The sequence below is a fragment of the Gouania willdenowi genome, chromosome 3 (genome assembly GCF_900634775.1).
Source record: "Gouania willdenowi chromosome 3, fGouWil2.1, whole genome shotgun sequence".
Classification (NCBI taxonomy): Eukaryota; Metazoa; Chordata; class Actinopteri; order Blenniiformes; family Gobiesocidae; genus Gouania; species Gouania willdenowi.
The window spans coordinates 41,505,466-41,529,413 of record NC_041046.1 but is presented as its reverse complement, the minus strand read 5'-3'; the positions used below and the strand labels follow the sequence as shown (position 1 = coordinate 41,529,413).

The 23,948-nt window shown below is 39.2% G+C and overlaps 2 protein-coding genes and 1 pseudogene across 2 annotated transcripts; 2 read left to right on the top strand and 1 right to left on the bottom strand.

The window, feature by feature from the left end:
* Nucleotides 1-1,943: 1,943 nt before the first annotated feature.
* On the top strand, nt 1,944-4,170 carry LOC114480328 (CUB and zona pellucida-like domain-containing protein 1; the record flags this gene model as incomplete). Its single annotated transcript, XM_028474387.1, has 3 exons — nt 1,944-2,284; nt 2,367-2,463; nt 4,006-4,170. Coding segments are annotated over 3 exons (603 nt in total), but the record flags the coding sequence as incomplete, so codon positions are not given.
* Nucleotides 4,171-12,814: 8,644 nt separating this feature from the next.
* Nucleotides 12,815-23,640, top strand: LOC114460878 (uncharacterized). The gene is made up of 13 exons (XM_028442759.1): nt 12,815-12,945; nt 13,959-14,149; nt 14,287-14,448; nt 14,575-14,716; nt 16,520-16,943; nt 17,022-17,166; nt 18,329-18,472; nt 18,817-18,875; nt 18,961-19,148; nt 20,083-20,477; nt 20,560-20,656; nt 21,006-21,192; nt 22,427-23,640. Exons 1-13 carry the CDS (start codon nt 12,820-12,822, stop codon nt 22,561-22,563), a joined length of 2,397 nt encoding a protein of 798 aa, XP_028298560.1. The 5' UTR covers nt 12,815-12,819; the 3' UTR covers nt 22,564-23,640.
* LOC114461362 (uncharacterized) lies at nt 15,559-15,675 on the bottom strand (annotated as a pseudogene).
* Nucleotides 23,641-23,948: the final 308 nt, after the last annotated feature.

The following is a 23,948-nucleotide window of genomic DNA, read 5'->3' as shown; positions in this document are numbered from 1 at the left end:
CTGTTTTTTTCAGCGAATTAGTTAAATATAATATTGAGGCCCTTTGTAAATGCTTTTTTTTGCAGAATTTTTCAAATTTTAGTGACGGGACCAAGTAGTTCTTCAAAAACAAAGATCGCTACAGGAGAATACGTCATACGTTGGACACCAACTGATAATGAAAAGAATGATCACTTTCCAGTCTGCTTTCTTGCTGAAGCACTTGACGGGTGAGTTACCATGAAATGATGGATGTGTGCTAAGGTTTATTTCCCCTTATTGCAGTATCTTCTCCTTTGTTTACTGAGCACTCTCTCCATTGTCACAAACCAGGCACAGACGAGTGTATCACTCAGAGCTGCGTTGTGTGACGGTCGATGTTCAACATTACGGTTGGTTGAAGCGTTCAAACTTATCATCATATTTTTGTGACTATGAAAACAACATGTTTACAAAAGAAATCTATTTGTTACACAGACATCATAGTTACATGCAAAGAAACTACAATGATGATTGAGGTGAAGAAAACCGACCTCCTAAGACGTTACGAGGACAGTCTGCGTCTACTCTCATCAGACAAATCTTCTGAATGCAGCCTGAAAACACTTTCCAACTCAACCCACCTAGTGGCCGTCATGTCTCTGGCCTCCTGTGGGACTTATGTTGAGGTACGAAATCCATCAAAACATTAAATTCCTTTAGATGTCAGCAGGTAAGTTAAGAGACTACAGACCAAGGAGTCTGCCTTTACCTAAAATCCAGACTTGTTGCATCTTTAAGGGCCCTGATGTCTGTATGAAAAGTCCTATCTCACAAACTCAACATTAACATTTATTTATTTATTGGAGCAGGGACAGTTTATATCAATGAACATAAAACAAATGTAAATAAGTCAGATTTTATTTTAATTCCCATCTGTTGTAAAAATTTCTCACTTAACAATAAAACCAGGCAAGTCACAAAACAAGATACAACAAGAATACATACAAGACAAGGAACAGAGGGATCATAAAATATATATATATATATATATATATATATATATACAGTATATATATATTTAAAGTGCTAAAGTGCATTGCACATGCCCCTAAGGAGGTGCATGATGATAATAATAATAACAGTTTAATCGATTATGTTCACAAGTCTGAACATGATGGCAAATAGCCCTAAGGAGCTTTTTAAAAAATATATATTTTAAAGTGCTGTAGTGCATTGCACATGGCCCTAGGATAAAAATAATAGTTTAAATCAATTATGGTCACAAGACTGGGTTGATCTGAGCCACTCCTTTAAATTATTCTTCAAAGTGTTTAAGCTGGGGGCTTCCCTCACTGTGGTTGGTAAACTGTTCCACTGGACACTGCCTTTGTAGGACAGGACGTTTTTGACCCTATTTGCTTAAGTCAGGGAAAAAAAAAAAATCAAATTTTATAGAGGTAAGCCATGTTTGAGATATTCCTGAACTCTAATATCAGTATCTAATCTTGTCATCTGTACTCGTTTATCCTGTTCAGTGTCGCAGGGAATTCTGGAGCCTATCCCAGCAAACATAGGGCGTAAGGCAGTGTAAACCCCCCTCAATATGATGCCAGTCAATTGCAGGGCTTGATAGAGACAAGATGAGGGCCACCAGTAGGACTTGAACCAACAATCCCTGCACTGAGAGGCAGAAATGCTCACCAGCACGCCACAGAGGAAAACAGGAATTTGATACTCAGAAATGAAAACACTAAAATCTGCCCTCCAGTGTTAGAAGTCTAATAGGAAGCCATTGTGGTAAAATACAAATCTAAACAAAATAAAAGGGCCATATTTACCTCGTTTTTGCCCGGGATAATGCCTGTGAAACGACTTATTGGTCACAACTTACCGCTGCATAAGTGTACTCTATTTATATGTTTTGCCAGGAAGATCAAGACAACATTCTTTACAACAACGAAATCATCTCTGGTGAACCAAACACAGCCATATCCAGGAGGGGTGACATTGAGATTGCATTTAGCTGTGCATTCCCAAAGAAGAACGACCTCACCCTGGGATTCAAGCAAAATAACCCGTACGCTTTCAAGGAGAGGGGCTTTGGGTCATTCTCCTTTCAGTTTGAGTTCTTTCAGAGCCAGCTGTTCAGACAGCAGGTGGATGCCAGCACCTACCCGGTGGAGGTCAACCTCAATCAGATGATGTTCATGCAGATCGAAGCAACCTTGTCTATGCCAGACGTAGAACTGTTTGTGGAATCATGCAAGGCGACTCCTGAGGATAACCCCAACTCCCGCATCAGCTACTCTATCATTGAGAACGGGTCGGTACAGTCAAATAAAACCTCCTCTGTGGTGGCTTTTCCTCTCCTTTGTTCTAAACCATCATCAACCTGGTTGTTACAGGTGTGTGAAGGACACAACCGTACAAATCTACCCCAGCTCCAAGTCTCAGTTTAGGTTTGGAATGGAGGCCTTTGAGTTCATCGGTGCCAACAATGAGGTGAGAAAACTTCTATCAAGGTGCCACATGAGTGTGGTTTCAAATGTCTGATCAGAGCTCGTGAATCTCTGAGGACATTATTAAGCATATTATTTTGAAGTAGCAGGACATTACATACAAAGAAAGTGTGGTTTCCCCCCCTCTGTGTGATACTGCTGAATTTTAAACTTGCATACATGTCAATTGTGAGTAATTTGTTAATAATTAGATTGATTGAGCGGTTATTTTAATCTACTAGTACAGTGCCCGTCGGAAGTATTCATTCATGTGGGTGCATAAGAGTTAAGAGTTGTCAATTATCACCAAATGAGAACATGTTTGTAGGTTGGATGTACAAAGAGGTGTATATAAGTAAGTAGTAAAGTAAAATAGTGTGTGCGATTTCCCTGGTTTAATTTTATGGGACGTGTACATGATAAATGTGTTTGTTGTTTTTTTATACTCATTTTTATATATTTTTTGTTTGATGTATTTTTCTGTAATGTAATTTTTTCGAATCATTTTGTGTATTTTTGTATTTTTTTTGGTGTAGTTTTGTGCATTTATATTGTTATTTTGTGTGTTTTTGTATAAATATTTAGTTTTGCGTATTTTGTTGTTGTTTTGTATATTTTTCTGTAATGTATGTTTTTTGGAGTAATTTTGTATGTTTTTGGAGCCTTTTTGTATATTTTTATGCATTTCGTTTTGTGTACTTTTTGTATAAATATTGTTTAGTTTTTTGTTTTATTTCACTCATTTAGTATATTTTTACTATAAATACTGCGGGTGTGTGTGTGTGTGTGTGTGTGCGTGTGAGTGTGCGTGTGAGTGTGTTTACATTGTAGCTGCTAGCATCTTTCTTAGAACATAGAATAATATAAGAATAAACACTCACCCTTGCGCAGAACAAACAATAATCATAGTGGACCCATCCGCTCACAAGAACATTACATTCCTCTGTCTGAAGAATCAGAATGTTTGTGATATGGTCGGCTAATGACCGTCAGCACAGCCACCGCCCACAGTCATGGAGACGAAGGAGGAAGTTAAATCTGTGATCCGAGATTTAAAGGAAGTTTGGAATCACAGGAATAATATTAAATAAACATTAAATATTAACTTAAATGACTTTTAGCTGTACAAAAACGTTTTTAATTATGACCTTTTTTTTTTTTTTTAAACCCAAACAAACTGCGACACAGTGAAGTAGCGAGGGAGCCGTAATCTTAAAATTAACGTTTTGACCATTTTGCTACACCAAATTACTCCAAAATAACAGATACACACACGGGGTATTTGGAAGCCATTGACAAAGTTTCAGGTCGAACTCACATCGCGTCGGGGAGATATTTGCCACACACACGCACACACGCGCACACACGCGCACACACGCACACACGCACACACGCACACACGCACACACGCACACACGCACACACACACACACACACACACACACACACACACAATCCTGAAATTATAGTATAGTTAACTCAACTCATCAACCCACTGCCTTTGCTTTAAAAGTACTAACATATGTTAAACCTAATATCTGTGCAGGTCTACATCACCTGCTCTGTTCTCTTATGTGAGAGTGACGTCCCAAACACTCGCTGCTCCCAGGGCTGCATCCAACCAGGAAGTCATCGTAGGAGCAGAGAAGCTGCCAATCAGACCAGCCGCCACTTCATCTCCCAGGGGCCTCTGCGCTTGGCCAGGTCCTGAGTGCCCACAGAACCTGTGGACACTCTGGTACATTCTGCTGTCACCTTTTCATGGACACTTTAGTGGCTGTAAAGTAGAAAAGAATACAACAGAGTGTTATCATCAAACAAATAGCAACAGACAACTACTGCTGTCAATAGATCAAAAACGTTGTACGATCAATGCTCTGTGAGTAATTAATCTCAATAATCTTTCTTAATCTCACCTAAAAATGGCTGAGAAATGCTCTCAATTTGAGGTATTTTCATTCAAATTACATTATTGTGGCAGATCAAAAAATTGTAGTATAACAAAGGCTTTATAAAGTTATTCATTGTTTTTAACAGGCTTGAACAGATGCAGGCGTAGCCATTTACATTCCGCTTTATTTAGTTTTGACCATCAGGGGGAAATATTGGAAATATATCCAAATAATAGAAAATACAAATGAAAGAAATCACCAGGTCCATATGTAGTGCTATAAGTTAGAACATCATAAAGATGTGCCCTAGATAACATCTGCACAATTACATAAAGTAAATGCCAACAGAGGTCAATAGCGAAGTGGAGGAAAGTGTGTGTGGAGAAGAAAAAAAATGTACAAGTCAGTTATGTCTGATTAATATTATGTTTAAACACTGAACATCATTTGAGATCAGTGAGTTTAGAAAAACAGCATATTGTTCAAAATAGTAAGATGGATGTATGACAAATTAGAAAAAAGTAATGTGATTTTCTCTGAGCTTGTCCCTTTGCAGTGCCCTTCGAATCCTGATTGTTAAATGCTAACTCTGAGTGAGGGTGAACACACTGAGGATGAAACGATGGGTGAAGGGATGCCTTTGTGTAGTATTTGCAGACTTGTTAATGATGAATTATAATGATGTAATGACAAAATTAACAGCAGTAATTATTCCACTTCACTTTAGATGTGCATTTTAAGATTAAAGGGAACTTGTTTTTATTCAGTTTAGGTGATTCTTGTGATGTGAATCCAACCCACTCACCACAGATTGTGGAGTTCATAGGGTTTTTATATCAGAGGCGGGGCTAACAGTGCAAACTGATATTTACACAAATAAAATGACAGCTGTGTAATCCGACATTTACTCATGCTTTTTTTTTTTTTTTTATTACTTGTGCCTATTATCCTTTACAATCACAACTATGCGGTGACAACTTCTCTAATCTGCCGCTACGGCTGCACAAACTACTTCTCTCATGTGAATCTGCGCTGCTTGAGTTTTGTAACACATTTCACCAGACGTCTGTATCAAAAACAGATCAGTGCCTGTAGAAATGCAGATACAAATTGTAGATTTTGTAAAATACAGGCTTGTCCCTTTGGCCACTGCATCAGCTGTCAAATCATTGGAGATTGCAGAGGAAACGCAGTGTTTCCATGTTAACTTGTGAATTGCCTACTCTTCCACTCCCTCACAGTCACATGGAGACGTTTAGGTACCAAAACATGGTACCGTTTGATTTACATGAATTGGTACTCGGTAAAACTGAAGGAATTCTGTCACGACCTAAAAAAAACACATCTTTTAATTAGCAGCATAAACATAAATTACAGCTTTGCTGTATTTACCCATCTTAAATAACTTAAAATTATTTTTTTCCTTCTTACAGCGTATGGCTTTAACCCTCAATCACATAGAGAGGAGATGACAAGGCATTTTACAGTACAAAAGTTTCACAATGTGCTAATTTTAGTGATACAGGATTACATAACCCATTAATTTAATGTATTTGGTTAGATTATATTCTCAAAAACTCCATCAAATGTCCAAAATACTCTTAATTTTTCACAAGCTATTTATCTAGTCTGTTGTCACCCTCTTTCTCTGACTGCGCGCCATCTGCTTTTAGTCAGCGCAGTCCCTGTACACACTGACTCTGCGGACTCCGTTCCTCCTGAACATGTTTGTACCTTAATTCTGTTGCTTCTCCACCTCGGTCTTCCTTTTCCCTCTTGCTTAACCGTGTAACCGCTGTGCCAAAAGCCACGTTAGAGACTTCTGTTTGAATATAATGCCATGGGACTGTCCCTACTCTCAGATCGAGAACACGCATTGACTTTTGACGAGCAGCTCGAGCAGCCAATAGTAATGCTTAAAACATTTACTCATTTACAGAGCCAGTACAAGGAGCAGATATTCACTGTCCACTCAGAACTCTTTGGATTACAATATGCAATACAACATAATAAGATGATTATGGATTTTTGACCAAATAACACCAGAAAAAATTTACAAACTGCAGCTTTAAGGTGAACACCTAAGAGCCCAGAAGGCACCAGATGTAACAACAGCCAAAGCAAAAACGTAATCTTAATGAGCTGTTACTGTTTGACTTTGATGCATCTCACACACAATGAGATCTTATCATTTCTGTTGTACCAGAGGTAGGGAGACTTTTATACATACAGTTGTTTTACATCTGAAATGATGTCACCTCGAACCTCAACTTACAGAAAACTATCATACTTGTTTACTCATACCAGATTACCAGAATCATCAAGGCTATGTCACATCCAGCCAACTCTGGCTCCTCCCCCTTGATTCTGCCCCAAAGAATAAATGCCTATAATAAATCATAATATTTTTTTATAAAATAAATGTGCACGTTTTTTATTGGAAAAACATAAAACTGGACCGATGTCGTGAACATGACTAATATCAATAGCCTTAAATGGGAATTCTGATTGATCTGCCCATTCAGACATTGGTCCATCACAATTGGTTTTTGATCAATCTTAACATCCGGCATGCTCAGAAGCTCTGGAAGTTTTCTTATCTCTATGTCAGTGACCAGCAATGAGGTTATTGGTGGTGAGGCACTAAATCAGATTTATTAACCCAAGCATGTGTCACAGTTGACTTGTAGTTTTCACTAAGGAGTTTTACAAGCATGTGTGTACTTTTATAGTCCAATGACCAACAGATTTCATCAACCTTGTTTTTGTGATGTCTGAGAAACATGCCCTTGTTTAACTTATCTAAGAATGTGAGTACATAAGATTTGTTAGGGTTAAATTCAGATGCAAAACATTTGTTAAACGAACAAACTGATACTGGAAATAACCTGAAACCAGTTTGGAGAATACACACAAAGCTGTCATTGTGTTGCATGACAGCTTTGGCCGAAACCAGGCCTAAACCAGGAGCACATTCAGCCAACTTATATCAAATTCACCCAAAGGAAAACCCTTAAACTTACTAATCTATTCCTTTTTAGTTTCTCCAATCAAATATTCAACCCTGTAAATTTCTAAGTTTGCATTGTTTTCTTAATGGATCATCAGGATTCAACAGGAAGCAACTTGAGCGGAAAATTAAATGCAGCTCTAACATCACTCACATATAAATAAAAAAATGGACTTGATTTTATATATAGCTTTATCACCACACTGAAGCAGTCTCAAAGCGCTTTACATATCAGCTCATTCACCCAATCACTCTCACATTCACACACCAGTGGGACAGGACTGCCATGCAAGGCGCTAGTTGACCACTGGAAGCAACTTAGGGTTCAGTGTCTTGCCCAAGGACACTTTGACACATAGTCAGGTACTGGGATCGAACCCCCAACCACTCAATCAGAAGACGACCCACTACCACCTGAGCCACGGTCGCCCTCTGGCCCACAGGTTTTGAGTTTGATAAATCATTGAGTTTTTATATCATGTTAGTGTGTCATTCCCTCCTGAAAAACATACCTCCAGTGTTGCTCAGATTCATTCGCGTATTTTTGAAAAATCTTTAAATTTCCTGCCAGCAGCCATTTTTCTGCTGTTGTGCTCGAGGGGACAAGGCTCCGCCTTGGGGACGAGACCCCTCCCGCATCCTATGTTCTCTTCCTTAGTTCAGCCCACGGTCCTCGTCCCAAAAAGATCTGCTATGTTTATTCCAGGCACTTTTCAGATGACTGCTTTAAAACAAGATCTTATTTGGAAGTGGATTAATAAGTACACTGACACTAAAAAACAATGCGATCCTAATCTGGACTACTGTATCTACAGCTGTTTATCTGTTTGCTCTAAAAGACTTTAAAACCAAGAGTCAGTTCCCCTTCTTTTGTTGAATTTATCAGTGAGACAGATCAAGTCTTTAGTTTATGATTCACTTGAAGTAGGTGGACCATAACCCAAACTACATGTTAAATGGAAAATCCTAAATAATCAAATCTTGATTTAGAAAAACAAGCAAACAAACGACATGAACAGAGAACAAGTTGGAAGCCTTACCAGAGTTATTAGTGACAACAATAGCAGTGAAAGACTTTACAATGAACTAAAGAGCTCACAAACACCTTTTGACATCAAGTCAATAAGTTATTAATTAATTCAGAGAGTATCTTATTACTTGACAATGGGTTGCTCTGTTTTTGCAATGGGCATGAGTCATCCAGAAATACAATAACATACATATACAGGAACCCGGTCCACAGGACAACTGTCTCCGGAGAGGACAATTACTTTGTTCTTAACGTGGAAAAAACTAAAGAACTCATTGTGGATTACAGGAAAAGAGCTCCTCCTCTGCAGTCACTAACTATCGGTGGGATTGAGGTGGATCAGACTGACAGCCACAAATTCCTTGGCCTTCATGTACCCGAGAACCTAAATAGGGCAAAAAACACCTGTACTACTGTGAAAAAAGCTCAGCAGAGGCTGTACTTTATCAGGCTGCTGAAGAAGGCGGGGCTAAAACGTCAACTCTTGATGGAGGCCTACAGAGATCTCGTTGAGAGCATCTTCACCAGTGTGGTATGGGAACACCACGCTGGCTGAGAAGAAGAAGTTGCAGCGGATTGTCAAAACTGGGTGGGTCATTGGCTCTGATCTCCCCTCCATGGACACCATTTTCACACAGCGCAGCAGTTTACTGTAATGACAGTAAATTTCCCGACTGCACAATGAATAAAGCTAATCTATAATTTATAATATTTATATACTGTATATGTGTACATAAGTAATGTGAAATTAAGTAACATGTCCTTTCTCAGAAGAACGTTTTCATGTTTAGGAAGTAATATTCTCTGAGTGCTCAGCTCTGCTCTTTGCTGCTGCTAAGCTGCCAAAAGTGAATTCAAAGGAAAACTTAAACCTAATAATAGTATTGCCTCCACAATACTAGACGTAGTTTTTAAGGTTTGCATTGGAAAAACAAACCTAGTTCTAACATTGGTCCCATATTTGGCCCATAGGCTTCGAGTTTGATGTGTCTGCTCCATCGCTTCTTTCCAGACAAATGTACTCAGGAAGAAAGAAGCGTCGTTTAAAATACAGTATTTGTCCCAACAATTGACAAATTTGACATCACTCACATATAAATAAATAAATGGACTTGATTTTATATAGAGCTTTATCACCACACTGAAGCAGTCTCAAAGCGCTTTACATATCAGCTCATTCACCCACTCACTCACATTCACACACCAGTGGGACAGGACTGCCATGCAAGGCGCTAGTCGACCATTGGGAGCAACTTAGGGTTCAGTGTCTTGCCCAAGGACACTTCAACACATAGTCAGGTACTGGGCTCGAACCCCCAACCTCTCGATCAGAAGACGACCCACTACCACCTGAGCCACGGTCGCCCTCTGGCCCACAGGTTTTGAGTTTGATAAATCATTGAGTTTTTATATCATACCTCCAGTGTTGCTCAGATTCATTCGCGTAATTTTGAAAAATCTTTAAATTTCCTGCCAGCAGCCATTTCCCTGCTGTTGTGCTCGAGGGGACAAGGCTCCGCCTTGGGGACGAGACCCTTCCCCCATCCTATGTTCTCTTCCTTAGTTCAGCCCACGGCCCTCGTCCCAAAAAGATCTGCTATGTTTATTCCAGGCACTTTTCAGATGACTGCTTTAAAACAAGATCTTATTTGGAAGTGGATTAATAAGTACACTGACACTAAAAAACAATGCGATCCTAATCTGGACTACTTCTTCAGAGCCCGCAGCAGCACGGGTAAACGTGTGTCGGTGACAGGGAAGAGATCTCCGTTTGTACGTTAGCAATTCCTCACTTTGATAATCATTCTAATGTATTCGATGTAAAAATGTAGAAAGTAGCCAAATACAGCGCACAGGAAAACAGAAGTTAACAAAATCCATGAGTGTTTGTACGAGTACTGAAGGGGGAGTGTTCATAAGACGTGTCAGACAAGCTTGGAGTTTCTTAAAGAGACAGAGGCAAAATTGAAGCGTGATGCACTGTGTGCTACAAAGGGAAATTTCTTTTATGTTTTTTTTTTTTATTTGCTGCATTTTCCAAAAAAACTTGGGAAGCATAGTTATTTGAGTATGCTATAGAATGGTATTATGTGCCTGAAAAAAACATGACACCCTTTATTAATTGAAATTGGAATAAAAATGAAATTTCAGGAGACAAATTCTAAAACAAAATACAAAACTACTGCAAAACAGAACAGCTCTCCAGTACAGAGTTTTGACATACTCTGAAAAGTCCTGACTTTGTTGTGGTGATACATCCATCTTTGTGCAGGTCTGTGAACTCTTAAAGGCTTACAGTAAACGCATTCAGAAAATCTGATCACAGCTGTATCTACAGCTGTTTATCTGTTTGCTCTAAAAGACTTTAAAACCAAGAGTCAGTTCCCCTTCTTTTGTTGAATTTATCAGTAAGACAGATCAAGTCTTTAGTTTATGATTCACTTGAAGTAGGTGGACCATAACCCAAACTACATGTTTCGTTGGTGCAAATGTTAAATGGAAAATCCTAAATAAACAAATCTTGATTCAGAAAAACAAGCAAACAAACGACATGAACAGAGAACAAGTTGGAAGCCTTACCAGAGTTATTAGTGACAACAATAGCAGTGAAAGACTTTACAATGAACTAAAGAGCTCACAAACACCTTTTGACATCAAGTCAATAAGTTATTAATTAATTCAGAGAGTATCTTATTACTTGACAATGGGTTGCTCTGTTTTTTCAATGGGCATGAGTCATCCAGAAATACAATAACATACATATACAGGAACCCGGTCCACAGGACAACTGTCTCCGGAGAGGACAATTACTTTGTTCTTAACGTGGAAAAAACTAAAGAACTCATTGTGGATTACAGGAAAAGAGCTCCTCCTCTGCAGTCACTAACTATCGGTGGGATTGAGGTGGATCAGACTGACAGCCACAAATTCCTTGGCCTTCATGTACCCGAGAACCTAAATAGGGCAAAAAACACCTGTACTACTGTGAAAAAAGCTCAGCAGAGGCTGTACTTTATCAGGCTGCTGAAGAAGGCGAGGCTAAAACGTCAACTCTTGATGGAGGCCTACAGAGATCTCGTTGAGAGCATCTTCACCAGTGTGGTATGGGAACACCACGCTGGCTGAGAAGAAGAAGTTGCAGCGGGTTGTCAAAACTGGGTGGGTCATTGGCTCTGATCTCCCCTCCATGGACACCATTTTCACACAACGCAGCAGTTTACTGTAATGACAGTAAACTTCCCGACTGCACAATGAATAAAGCTAATCTATAATTTATAATATTTATATACTGTATATGTGTACATAAGTAATGTGAAATTAAGTAACATGTCCTTTCTCAGAAGAACGTTTTCATGTATAGGAAGTAATATTCTCTGAGTGCCCAGCTCTGCTCTTTGCTGCTGCTAAGCTGCCAAAAGTGAATTCAAAGAAAAACTTAAACCTAATAATAGTATTGCCTCCACAATACTGGACGTAGTTTTTAAGGTTTGCATTGGAAAAACAAACCTAGTTCTAACATTGGTCCCATATTTGGCCCATAGGCTTCGAGTTTGATGTGTCTGCTCCATCGCTTCTTTCCAGACAAATGTACTCAGGAAGAAAGAAGCGTCATTTAAAATACAGTATTTGTCCCAACAATTGACAAATTTGTTGATTAAAGATTTTTGACAGTTTTTGTTGACTGAATTTTTGACAATAATGAGACGACTAATAAAAAACTACACAGTCAACTATCGCTGTGACAGAGTTATTCCAGACTATAACGGAAATAGTTCCGATGACTAAAACTATTACATTTTAGTTTACTTTACTTTAACATTGTAGTCAAAAGATATATGGCTAAAACAAATTTTGTGGTTAACATTAAAACTATTACGAAATAACAAAATTAACATTCACTCACTCACTGCAGCAAGGAATACAAACCGGTCCTTGCAGGGTTAAGTTAGGAAGCAATTTTCTAGTTTTAAGATTTGAAAGTACATGAATGTAAATACATTTTAATTGCAAATGAAATTAAAACTTGTACCGGTGACACTTAAATCAGATTAATATAAAACAGAGACAAGACATCTATCATCTGCAGGAATGCAGCCCAGCAGTAGAGTTTTGACACCCTTGGATATGGAGTGACATATTGAGGATGTGGTGAACCCTTATGAGTCCTTTCTTTTCGTGATAATACATCCACCTTTGTGCACATAACATGTGATATCCGATTCAAATATGACATTGGCAGCAGATGAATCACAAATTCAAAACAAACTTGGTAATGACAGGACATTTTTTCTTTTTTTTATCACTTCTGACATATCAAAACAGAACCAGTTCGCCTTCATTCATTGAACTTACAAGAAAATATGATTTTCTTCCGTGTTGAAGAATATATAAGATGCAAAATCCACACCTGGGGCACCACTCGTCAAGATGACATCACTTGTTCTGCTGTTGCTGCTTGTGCTGCTCATGCCTTCCTCTGTATGGTCCTACATCTACTGGTACTACGGAGGAGCGCAGACTGTCACGCCAAAAGGAGCAGGAGGGACGTATGAGGTAATGCAATCTCACTGAGGGGGAACCCATCAGATTCTAGCAGAAATATCATACTGAAATCTATTTTTATTGGTTATATCAGGCATGTCCAAGTGTGGTTCTGGAGAGCCCCTGTGCTGCATGTTTTAGATGCTGCCATGGTCCACCACAGACAATTGTAAAGTCTAGCTCATTATCAGTTACATTATTGAAAACATGCAGGATAGCTGAGATCCAGAAACAAGTCCAAGAAATGATTGTACAAATATATATACTGTATGTATATTTTCTTATGTTTTTTTCACCAAAATTGCCAACCAAAAAAAGCGCATTCGTTAATGACAAGCATCGTCCTTAAAATAATTAACTACCAACTATTCAACTACCTTTGTTCACAGACAGATACTGAATAGATGTTTCGGTAAAAAATAACAATTAAAATATTTGTCAGAGCAGAAGTTTAATGCTCGCGTTTTTAATGACATGGACTGCTCAAATACTTTCTTTCGTCCTCTTAAACATATGACTAGATTTACTACATTTATTAATTAATAAATTAATTAACAAATTTTTAGAAATTCAACGAGTTTCTGAAAGCTAAAGAGATGATCCAATATGGTGTCATTACGATAATTTTACTCACATGTGATGAAATCATTTAAGATGGTGCTTTGTTTTGATGAAATTGTTAAACATAGAAGAAAACTGGGTGATATTTTCAATATTTGCTTTTCTCGTAATTAAGATAGCAAAAGTTAGCTTAGCTGTTGAAATTAGCTTAGCACATTTCAGCATTGACTGGGCAGGGTCTAAGGGTAAAGAGATGTTATGTAATTGCCTGAAACTGTCTTTTTGAGTGAAAAAAGAAACATTTAAGAAATGTGCCATGAGCAGCCGATAACTTAGCAGACTGATAATTATTGTCCAGCCGTATTGTCACGTATTCATGCTGCTTTATTTTATGGCGCTTTGCATTGACAAGAAGGAAGATCACAAAAAAATCCAGTATTGAGGTTCTTCTGATTGTTTTTCAGGTTGAACTCCGTAACAAGCAGGCCACATATTCCTGCAATGTGAACCCTTACAGATGTGCTTATGGGAACTGTGGAGCCACCATCCAATCAGTCAGCACTATGACTGCTTGGGACTCCTATCGTATTAGATGGTGCCAGAAGGAGACAAAGACAAGACTGAGACTGAACAGTAACTTGCCCTTTGAAATTCGGTGAGATTTGTCACAAATATGCTGAAGATCTGTGCTCACATTCACTCTTTTTGAGTCCCTTTGTTACTCTGCTCAGTGTGAACGGTTTGATATTGCTGTCTTTCTACCTAACGCTTATTATTTTAACATGTTTTCAGATATCCAACAAGTTCCATCTACCATAGACTAGGCTACTGGATAAGAGATTACAAAAACAGTTATGTACCTTGGAGAATGATGGTACATGTGGACCTGGGGATTCGATCTGACACAAAACAATCAAACAGACCTCCCGTCTCCACCATGCTGCCGATTGTTCGGTAATCAGAGGACTGTTACACAAAACCTAGAAAACAATTATCCTGAAGTAGTAGTAGACAAAATCTAATTTATTTTCTGGTTACCATGGGAATATAGTTTGTGAGTAGTCTTGTCTTCTTTTACAGAGTTACAAGAAACTGCCCTCGAACATTCAATCTGAACATGTTTGATCCGGATGGCGACCGTGTGAGATGCAGAGTGGCAACAAATTCAAGCAATTATGAGTGTGGGCACTGCGGTAACCAACCAGGCTTATCTTTAGATCAGGTAATTTTCTACGAACAAGAAATGTAATAATTTATAGTTGATATTAATAGGAGACAAATTCACAAAGGTAATGATGTAAATCTTGGAAGTGCTTTAAAGAGTAACTTAACCCCAAATCCACTTTTTTCTACTGAATACATATGTATTTGGGTATTAAGTAGTGCTGTTGATTGTTCTAGTCCAACTTTTAACATTTTAGTAAAAGTATTTTAATTTTGTGTATTTATGTAGTTGTGAAATGTCAGTTTCTGGCCAATCAGGATTGAATGCTGACTATTACAATTGAATTTTGCTTTTGGCTGAAACGGATTGCATTGATTGACAGTTTTATTGAGGAAGTCTAATGTTCCGTGTGTGAAACAGCCCCTGCAGCAGACCCGTCACCAGACCTTAGTCCTTGGGGGGCATGTAAAAAGCTTGGTTGGGCACAATTATTATTTGTCTACTTTTTTTTGAGCATCACAAAATGGGCTCAGCTACAGTATATACAGAGGCACCCTGATTTAATAATTGGCACCAAGTAGTTTTTTTAACAATTGGGCTAAAAAAGAAAAGAAAACTGTTATACTACGATGTATACAGTATAGCGCTTTATCATAGACACTCAAAGCGCTTTACAGAATTAAAGCATTATTCTTTCATGCCACACTTAGTGGTGGTAAGCTACTGTTGTAGCCACAGCTGCCCTGGTGCAGACTGACGGAAGCGAGGCTGCCATAATGCGCCATTGGCCCCTCCGACCACCACCAACACTCACTCACACACTATATTCATACTAAGCAATGTGGTTGAAGCGTCTTGCCCAAGAACACAATGACAGATACCACTGGAGCGACTGTCCCCCACTGTGGCACCTGGAATTCTCAGTGGTCTCCATCCATCTACTAACCAGGCCCAGACCTACTTAGCTTCCGAGATCTAACGAGATTGGGCAATGACAGGCTGGTATGGCCACAGCTTTGATAGATCCAGAAAAATATCCTCAACCTCTGGGTTCAGAGCAGCAGGTGGTCCAATGAGCTCGGTGCTGTGCGCATCCATCTCACCTGGCACTGCATTAATAACAATGTAATAAAGGCTCTTAAACTCAAGCTACCCAACTGTCAAATCTTACACAAACACAATAGTTTCTTTCTATTTTTAATGATAATAATAATACATTCAAACTTACAATAACAAAAATTAGCTATTATCCTATTAAAAAAAAAAAACCTGTGTCACAAGTGAATGGGTACAATGCTCGTGCTGAGTGGGCCAGACCCCCCAGCGGTGATGTTTTTGACTTTGTGCTTCTATAAAGAGCAGATTGTGCGCTAATCAGAGCTGTGTGTGTATGTACAGACACATTGTGTGCATATCCCTGTCTGTCTCTGCGTGTGTGCAAACGTACATGTATTTATCACTGCGGTGTGTGTTTGTGTGTGGCCGCAGTGTTCTGAGGCTCATGATGAGAGTAGAGCAGGGACAGTTTGTGAGCAATATGGCCAGCACTGAACCGGCTGTCCGAGTGGGCGTGTCTTACTGCGTCAGGAGAAACGCCCATAATCAAGAAATATTTTAAATTTCCCCCCCTAGTGGCAGGTCAGTAGAAAGCCGGTGTTTAGTTACTCTTTAAAGAATTGAGTGACAACATTATTTCTAACTTGATTTGTAAAGAGATTGGGGAAAAACAATAGCAGATGTAATGTTGCATTGTAAAAACAAGAAAATAGTCATCATCTGTCATCTGCTTTAAAAATAATGGAGAAAGAAATATGATTTATTAAATCTGTATTTGTTAATGAAATGCTTTCCTTTCCTTAGGATTCCTGCTCAGTGACATACACATATGCTGGTCGACATGGATACATACCAATTGAGCTGGTCGTTGAAGACTTTCCTAACAAAAATATTCTATTGGCCTACTCTGATGGATCCTATACACTGAAGCAGCCATTGTCTCTGTGGAGAGCTATACGCCAAAGTGCTTTTAGGCCCACTGCGTCCACCACAGAAGGTACCACCTTTAATCCATGGGTAGATGACTCCAGTTCCTCAGTGTCCACGGAAGAGCCAACAACATCTACAGATGTCCAAACTACAGTCAATGAACTTCCTGAAGCAGTTCAGGCCGCATTTGGAGCTGACACAAACAGAGAGTTTATTAATGACATGTTCATTAATCCACAGAATTACCGATCATCAATCCGTCCTTTGAGCAAGATTCCCCTGCAGTTCAGTGTTTATGGTATGGAGACAGTTTCACCTACTTAACAGTTCATATTAAAACTATTTACTTCTCAACATTCTTCTTTTCTGATTTCAGTGGATTCACACTCTGCACCTTCATGCACTGAAGGACATTATTTCCCTGTGTTTTTATCACCGACACCAGCCAATGGAGTCCATCTTCCAGCTTTTGTCAATACAACCCTTGAGATCAGAATTAAAGCCATAGCACTGTACACAAGGTAAGAAAGTCAATGTGTGTCCACCAATGATGCACTGATACAGTACAGACAATATATTTTCTCCAACTGGTCCTGCAACCAAAATGTATAAACTTTTAAAGTGACAAAAGGTCAGATAGTTGAAACTGGAAAATATCTCCTCCACATCTTTCACTGCATTCTCTGACAGTCTGTGTTTCATATTCCTTCCAAACTCTGTTGACTTAAGTTTAGGGCCTGTGGCAACTTTTCAGGTAAAGAATAATGAAAAACAAAGGCAAGGAGATGACTAGCTACTCAAAGTGTTTAAACTATAGCAGTTTTGGGTGTTCTTGGAAATAAAAGGGGAAGAAATGTGTCAAAAACAAGGGGAAACCAGGCACTTCAAAATCTAAAAAATCAAAACGAGGAAAGAAAATAAACCAACATTTCTGGTTGTTGTCAGAGACAAGAGGGAACAAATTGTGTTTTTTTGTAACATATGTTGGGTTGTCTCATTTTTATTGTTTTTCAGGTTTGTTCTCTCTTTCATGTGTTGCTGATTATTTAAGTTACATCACCTGTTTCTGCCTTTCATTGTTCTGTCTGAGTCTGTGATTGGCTCCCATCACAAGGTGTGGGAGTGGCCAACATATGGTACCAGTGAGTGAGACTGGTGGGAGGACTCTCATCTTGCTTGTTTCATGTGACTGTTTTTAATTGGCTGATGTCTATAAATAGGTGTGACAACAACCAGAAATGTTTGTTAGCACTGACGAAGACCATGCTTCGTCAAAAACATGTTAGCTTTTTAATGATTTGGCCATTAAAATAAAAGGTTTTTTAGTACCTCTTTCCTCATTTAGATTTTTTCAATTTTGGAGTGCCTGGTTTTTCTTTTTTTATAGATAATGAAACACTGTTAAACTTATTGCACAGTAAACAGGCTGTCGTCCTCTAAGATATTGAAGGAACTCGGTACCATTACTGAGTTCAATGTGTTTTAGTTAGCTTAGCACCAGGCCAGCTAAAAACCATCAATGAGGAATGAGAGGAGGCTATGTTATCAGGTTGACGATAGTTTCAATTGTTATATCGAACTGAGAAAAACTCAACGTGTTATTAGATGAATAATTATTGGGAGTTTTTTCAGCACCTTAGTTAAATATGATATTGAGGCCCTTTGTAAATGCTTTTTTTGCAGTATCTATAAAGTATTAGTGACGGGACCAAGTGGTATTTCAAGTAGGAAGATCGCTACAGGAGAATTTGTCATACGTTGGACACCAACTGATTATGAATTGCATGATCACTTTCCAGTCTGCTTTCTTGCGGAAGGACTTGACAGGTGAGTTACCATTACATTATGGATGTGTGCTGAGGTTTATTTCCCCTTATTGCTTTGCTTTCCCTGACTGCATGTCACAGAGATACTGTAAATACAGTAAGCGATGTTAGTTTCATATTTTATTCATATTCTTGCATGATTGCAGCCCTACAAGCAGCTCAGTTCTAAATTGGGACATGTTAAGAGTTTTGTTTTGCCATAAATTAACCCTTTTTTTTTGATTAACTGAAGGCTGATATTATACAAGTAGAAATAATCAACTTTTACACCCATAGCAATATACATGCAAGAAACAGTATGTTATTCTTTGTTTACTGAGCACTCTCTCCTTTGCCAAAAACCAGGTACAGACGAGTGTATCACTCAGAGCTCCGTTGTGTGACGGTCGATGTTGGACATTACGGTTGGTTTAAGTGTTCAAACCGATCATCATATTTCCATGACTATGAAAACAACATGTTTAGAAAAATTGTAATTTTTTTACATAGAGGTCATAGTTACATGCAATGAAACTACAATGATGGTTGAGGTGGAGAAAACCTACCTCTTAAGAAGTTACGAGGACAGTCTGCATCTACGCTCATCAGACAAATCTGAGTGCAGCCTGAAAACACTTTCCAACTCAACCCACCTAGTGGCCGTCATGTCTCTGGACTCCTGTGGGACTTATGTTGAGGTACGAAATCCATCAAAACATTAAATTCCTTTAGATGTCAGCAGGTAAGTTAAGAGACTACAGACCTGGGACTCTGCATTTACATAAAGTCTGAGTCTACATTAACATAAAAGTGTTGTATCAAGTTAGTATCTGGACCCTGCAGCACTTTAGAAATGAAGTTTAAAAAACTAAAGACCGGACACAAAAAACGGAAAAACGGAACTGAAATTAGCACAAGACATCAATCATCAATAGAATAACTAAACCCACAGACCATCAGATCCTCACACTTGCATAAATATGAAGTTTAAGAGTACAGCAACTGAAAAATACATAGAAAGACAAAGATAATGTTTTACACTCATTTGACAACAAACTCAGTGTTTTAAAACAGGGTACACACATAAGGAGATTTTTTATTCCGTTACAAACCCCACAGATGAACATAAGAAGTCAGGCATAGAATAGTTCTGATCATGTGTTTGTGCTCCGATAATCTCAACACCACACACATTACCATTCTGACGCACTATCGATCTAACTCTGAGCCAGAAATTTTGCGCGATCAAACGGGATCCAACAACATGATCTAATAATCCGAACAAATCCAAACCTCCTACTATAAAAAGTGACTTGGAATGCCAAGTAAAGCTAAATTTATAGCGGTTAGCCCTGTTTGAGATATTTCGATGTGCTGCCACTGAACTCAGATATCGGTATCTCGTCTTGTCATCTATGCTCGTTTATCCTGTAGAGGTTCGCAGGGGATTCTGGAGTCTATCCCAGCAAACAGGGCATAAGGCAGTGTAAACCCCCATCAATATGATGCCAGTCGCAGGGCTTGATAGAGACAAGTTTTGCCCAGGAAAATTAATGTGACCTAATATTTGGTCACAACTTACCATTGCATAAGTGTATTCTATCTATAGTTTTATTTTTATGTTTTTTCCAGGAAGATCAAGACAACATTCTTTATAAGAATGGAATAACCTCTGCTGAACCAAACAAAACCATATCCAGAAAGGCTGATGTTGAGATTGCATTTTGCTGTGCATTCCCAAAGAAGAACAACCTCACCCTGAGATTCAAGCACAAGAACCCGTACGCTTTCAAGGAGAGGGGCTTTGGGTCATTCTCCTTTCAGTTTGAGTTCTTTCAGAGCCAGCTGTTCAGGCAGCAGGTGGATGCCAGCACCTACCCGGTGGAGGTCAACCTCAATCAAATGATGTTCATGCAGATCGAAGCAACCTCGTCTATGCCAGACGTAGAACTGTTTGTGGAATCATGCAAGGCGACTCCTGAGGATAACCCCAACTCCCGCATCAGCTACTCTATCATTGAGAACGGGTCGGTACAGTCAAATAAAACCTCCTCTGTGGTGGCTTTTCCTCTCCTTTGTTCTAAACCATCATCAACTGTGTTGTTACAGGTGTGTGAAGGACTCAACCGTACAAGTCTACCCCAACTCCACGTCTCAGTTTAGGTTTGGAATGGCGGCCTTTGAGTTCATCGGTGCCAACAATGCGGTGAGAAAACTTCTATCAAGGTGCCACATGAGTGTGGTTTCAAATGTCTGATCAGAGTTTGTGAATCTCTGAGGACATTATTAAGCACATTATTTTGAAGTAGCAGGACATTACATACAAAGAAAGTGTGGTTTCCCCCCCTCTGTGTGATACTGCTGAATTTTTTACTTGCATACATGTCAATTGTGAATAAATTGTTAATAATTAGATTGATTGAGAGGTCATTTTCATCTATAACTCAAGTCCTGCTTTGAGATATTGTGAGTAACACAAAGTAGACTTGGTTTATCCATCCACTGCCTTAGCTTTAAAAGCACTAACATATATGTTAAACTTAATATCTGTGCAGGTCTACATCACCTGCTCTGTTCTCCTATGTGAGACCAGCATCCCGAACACTCGCTGTTCTCAGGGCTGCATCCAACCAGGAAGTCATCGTGGGAGGAGAGAAGCTGCCAGTCAGACCAGCCGCCACCTCATCTCTCAGGGGCCTCTGCACTTGGCCAGGTCATTAGACAGCCCAAATGGACGCTCAGGTACATTTTGCTGCCCCGTCTTCGTGGACACTTCAGTGGATGTGAAGTGGCCCTTATGTTTTGGCAATAAATTAAAAAGAATACAATTAGATAGAGTTATGGACAAAGCATTACCCTGCAATAGATGAAATAAATGCCAACAGAGGTCAATGGAGAAGTGGATTAAAGTGAGTGTGAGGAGATGTAAAAGGATGGGTGATTAGAGTGAGATTATGAGAAGCAATCAGTCATGTCCGATGAATATTATGTTTAAATGGTGAAAAACAGGTGAGATCAATGAGTTTAGAAATATTTCGATTAAATTCAACTTTATTTATATAGCGCAAATTCCATTAGTCATCTTGAAGCGCTATTAAAATATAAATATCTTAAAGCAGAACTAAGTAACTTTTTCACCTTAATAAATCCTTCTCGTAGTGCCTGTGAGAGTAATACAAGTGATTATGGGGTGACTGGGCGGTCTTTCAACTATCCCTGCTGTCTCTGGCCAGAAAAGCGCACTTGCAACTTTCCCTGCTTCCGACCCGGTGCTTTACGGCAGCCCAAACTACAAACTAATGCTAGATGATGACCAACCAGTGGCTGCACACGGTTGTCTATACATTTTTTTTCTCAAACTTATATCATGGTGGAGCCAGAAAAAAAAAAGGCAGAGAAGACCTTTGTCTGAGGAACAGAGCAACTCCAGTGACTCTGTGTGAGTGGAATGAGAATGAGTATGGGGTCGCATGGTGTGTCAGCAGTTGATTACAACAGGGGATTAACTACAACCTGGCACCACTGTGTCTTTCTGGACAGCGCCCGTTATGTGTACTATGTGTTGGTGGTGAATTGTGTTTGAATCTAATTTTGGTGTTATACTATATAATCTTAAAGGTTTAGGGCTCTGTTCCTAATCGTTAGGTTAAAGCTATTATACGTTATAAGCTTTTGCAAATAAGTAGGTTTTGAGTTAAGCCTTAAATGCCTAAAACTGGGAGCTGGTTCCAAAGGCGAACAGTCTGGTACCTAAACGCTTTGCCTCCTGTTCTACTTCTACACACGTTTGGAACTTCCATTAGACCAGCAAACTGACAGCAAAGTGTTCTGCCCGGTTGATAGGGCATTAACAGGTCTTTAATATATACAGGACCTTGATCCTACATCATCTTGTTTAAAATAGTTGGATGGATGGATGGCAAAAAAAAAAAAGTTAAAACAAGTGAAATGTGAGGTTTTCTCTGTCCCTTTGCAGCGCCCTTCTTGAACCTGAGCCAAGTCTTGAATGTGGTCCTGGTTGCGAGCTGCCTCCTGATTGTTGGAGTGGTGGTCTACAGATCCAGGAGGTCCAAAACCAAATACCAGCCACTGCCCACCTCTGATTATGAGTGAGGGTGAACACACTGAGGATGAAACAACGGGTGGAGGGATACCTTTGTGTTGTATTTGCAGACTTGTTAAGGGTGAACTACGAATAATGTAATGACCAAATTAACAGCAGTAATTATTCCACTTTATTTTAGATGTGCATTTTAAGATTAAACTGAATTTACAGTATTTTTAGTCAGTTTAGATGATTCTTGTGGTGTGACCCAAATGATCATTCTACATTTCTTCTATGTATTTAAATTCTTAAGGTCCTTTCACACACGAACGCGACTGAAGTGACTGAAGCAATGCGATTACATCAAAATCAATGTAAATGATGCAACCTCAAGTTATCTCCCCTAAAGCGACGTGACGTGTAATATGAGCGAAGAAGTCGAGCACGACCTCATCGCTCAAAGTTGAAAAATCTTTTAAGTGACTTAATGCCACAAAACCCTCATCCTTCACTGTCTGTAAAGCAGAGGCTGCAGACCATCCCTGCTCCCTCCCGCTTCAGTGCAGACGGCTGCTGCGGAGGGTGGTACAACTTCCTCAATTTACCGGGGCAAAATTAAAGCGGTTAACCTCTGGGAAACCACAGTAACTACAGATCATAACACATTCTGAGTAAACTCTGCCATTAATATCTCCGTAAGTTGATCATTTAAACCGTAAAAGCGGAGCAAGAAGGAAAAGAATTGATCAATCCTCTCTATCTCTCTACCCTGTCACCAACTCAACACACACACACACACATTGTTCCCTGGTGATTGCGTCACTAGAGCGATGAAGTGACCATATAGCACCACTATGTGCAAATGACACATCAGGGGTGATGGAAGCTACTGCAGCGCTGCGGTCGCATTCGGTGTGAACACACTTTTACACATAGAAAATCTTTCTCCACTTCTGATGGTGGCTGCATGATTTATTTTTTCCTCGCTAACCGACCCTGTCAGTTTGTTGTTTCAGTTTGGACTGGAGATGGCTGCCAGCTCTGTTTTTAAGTTTTCAGTTTGATGAAGGGTTTAGTGGTTTATGTTTTTTTGTAGTGTAGTTTTTGGACACTGGGTGCATTGGCCCATTGTGGGGCCCAGGGTCCTTACTGCTTTTATTCGTTTTGACCAGAGTCTCCAGTCCATTTTGTTTCTTTGATTCGACTATGCTTCTGTGGGTTTCATCTTTAACTAATAAAATTCAATTTGAAAACTCCCTTTATTTGGTGTCTTGTTTTATCTTTTGAGCCGTAAAGCCTCTGACTTATATCCTCGAGGGGTTACAAATTGGGGATTGTCTAGAATATCTTTTAGGGGTTCCCCCCAAGTATATCAGTACTATGTCCTCTAGAAGTGAATTTTTCTTGTTTAGTGTGGCACTATTGGCTGGTTAGCTTTGTTTGTTTAGAGTGG

Excerpts from the sequence above, each read along its gene's own strand:
- LOC114460878 (XM_028442759.1), top strand. The coding sequence starts at position 12,820 with ATGACATCACTTGTTCTGCTGTTGCTGCTTGTGCTGCTCATGCCTTCC. Across the intron at positions 12,946-13,958 it reads GAGCAGGAGGGACGTATGAG|GTTGAACTCCGTAACAAGCA; the intron begins GTAATGCAATCT and ends ATTGTTTTTCAG. Across the intron at positions 19,149-20,082 it reads CCTGTGGGACTTATGTTGAG|GAAGATCAAGACAACATTCT; the intron begins GTACGAAATCCA and ends TGTTTTTTCCAG.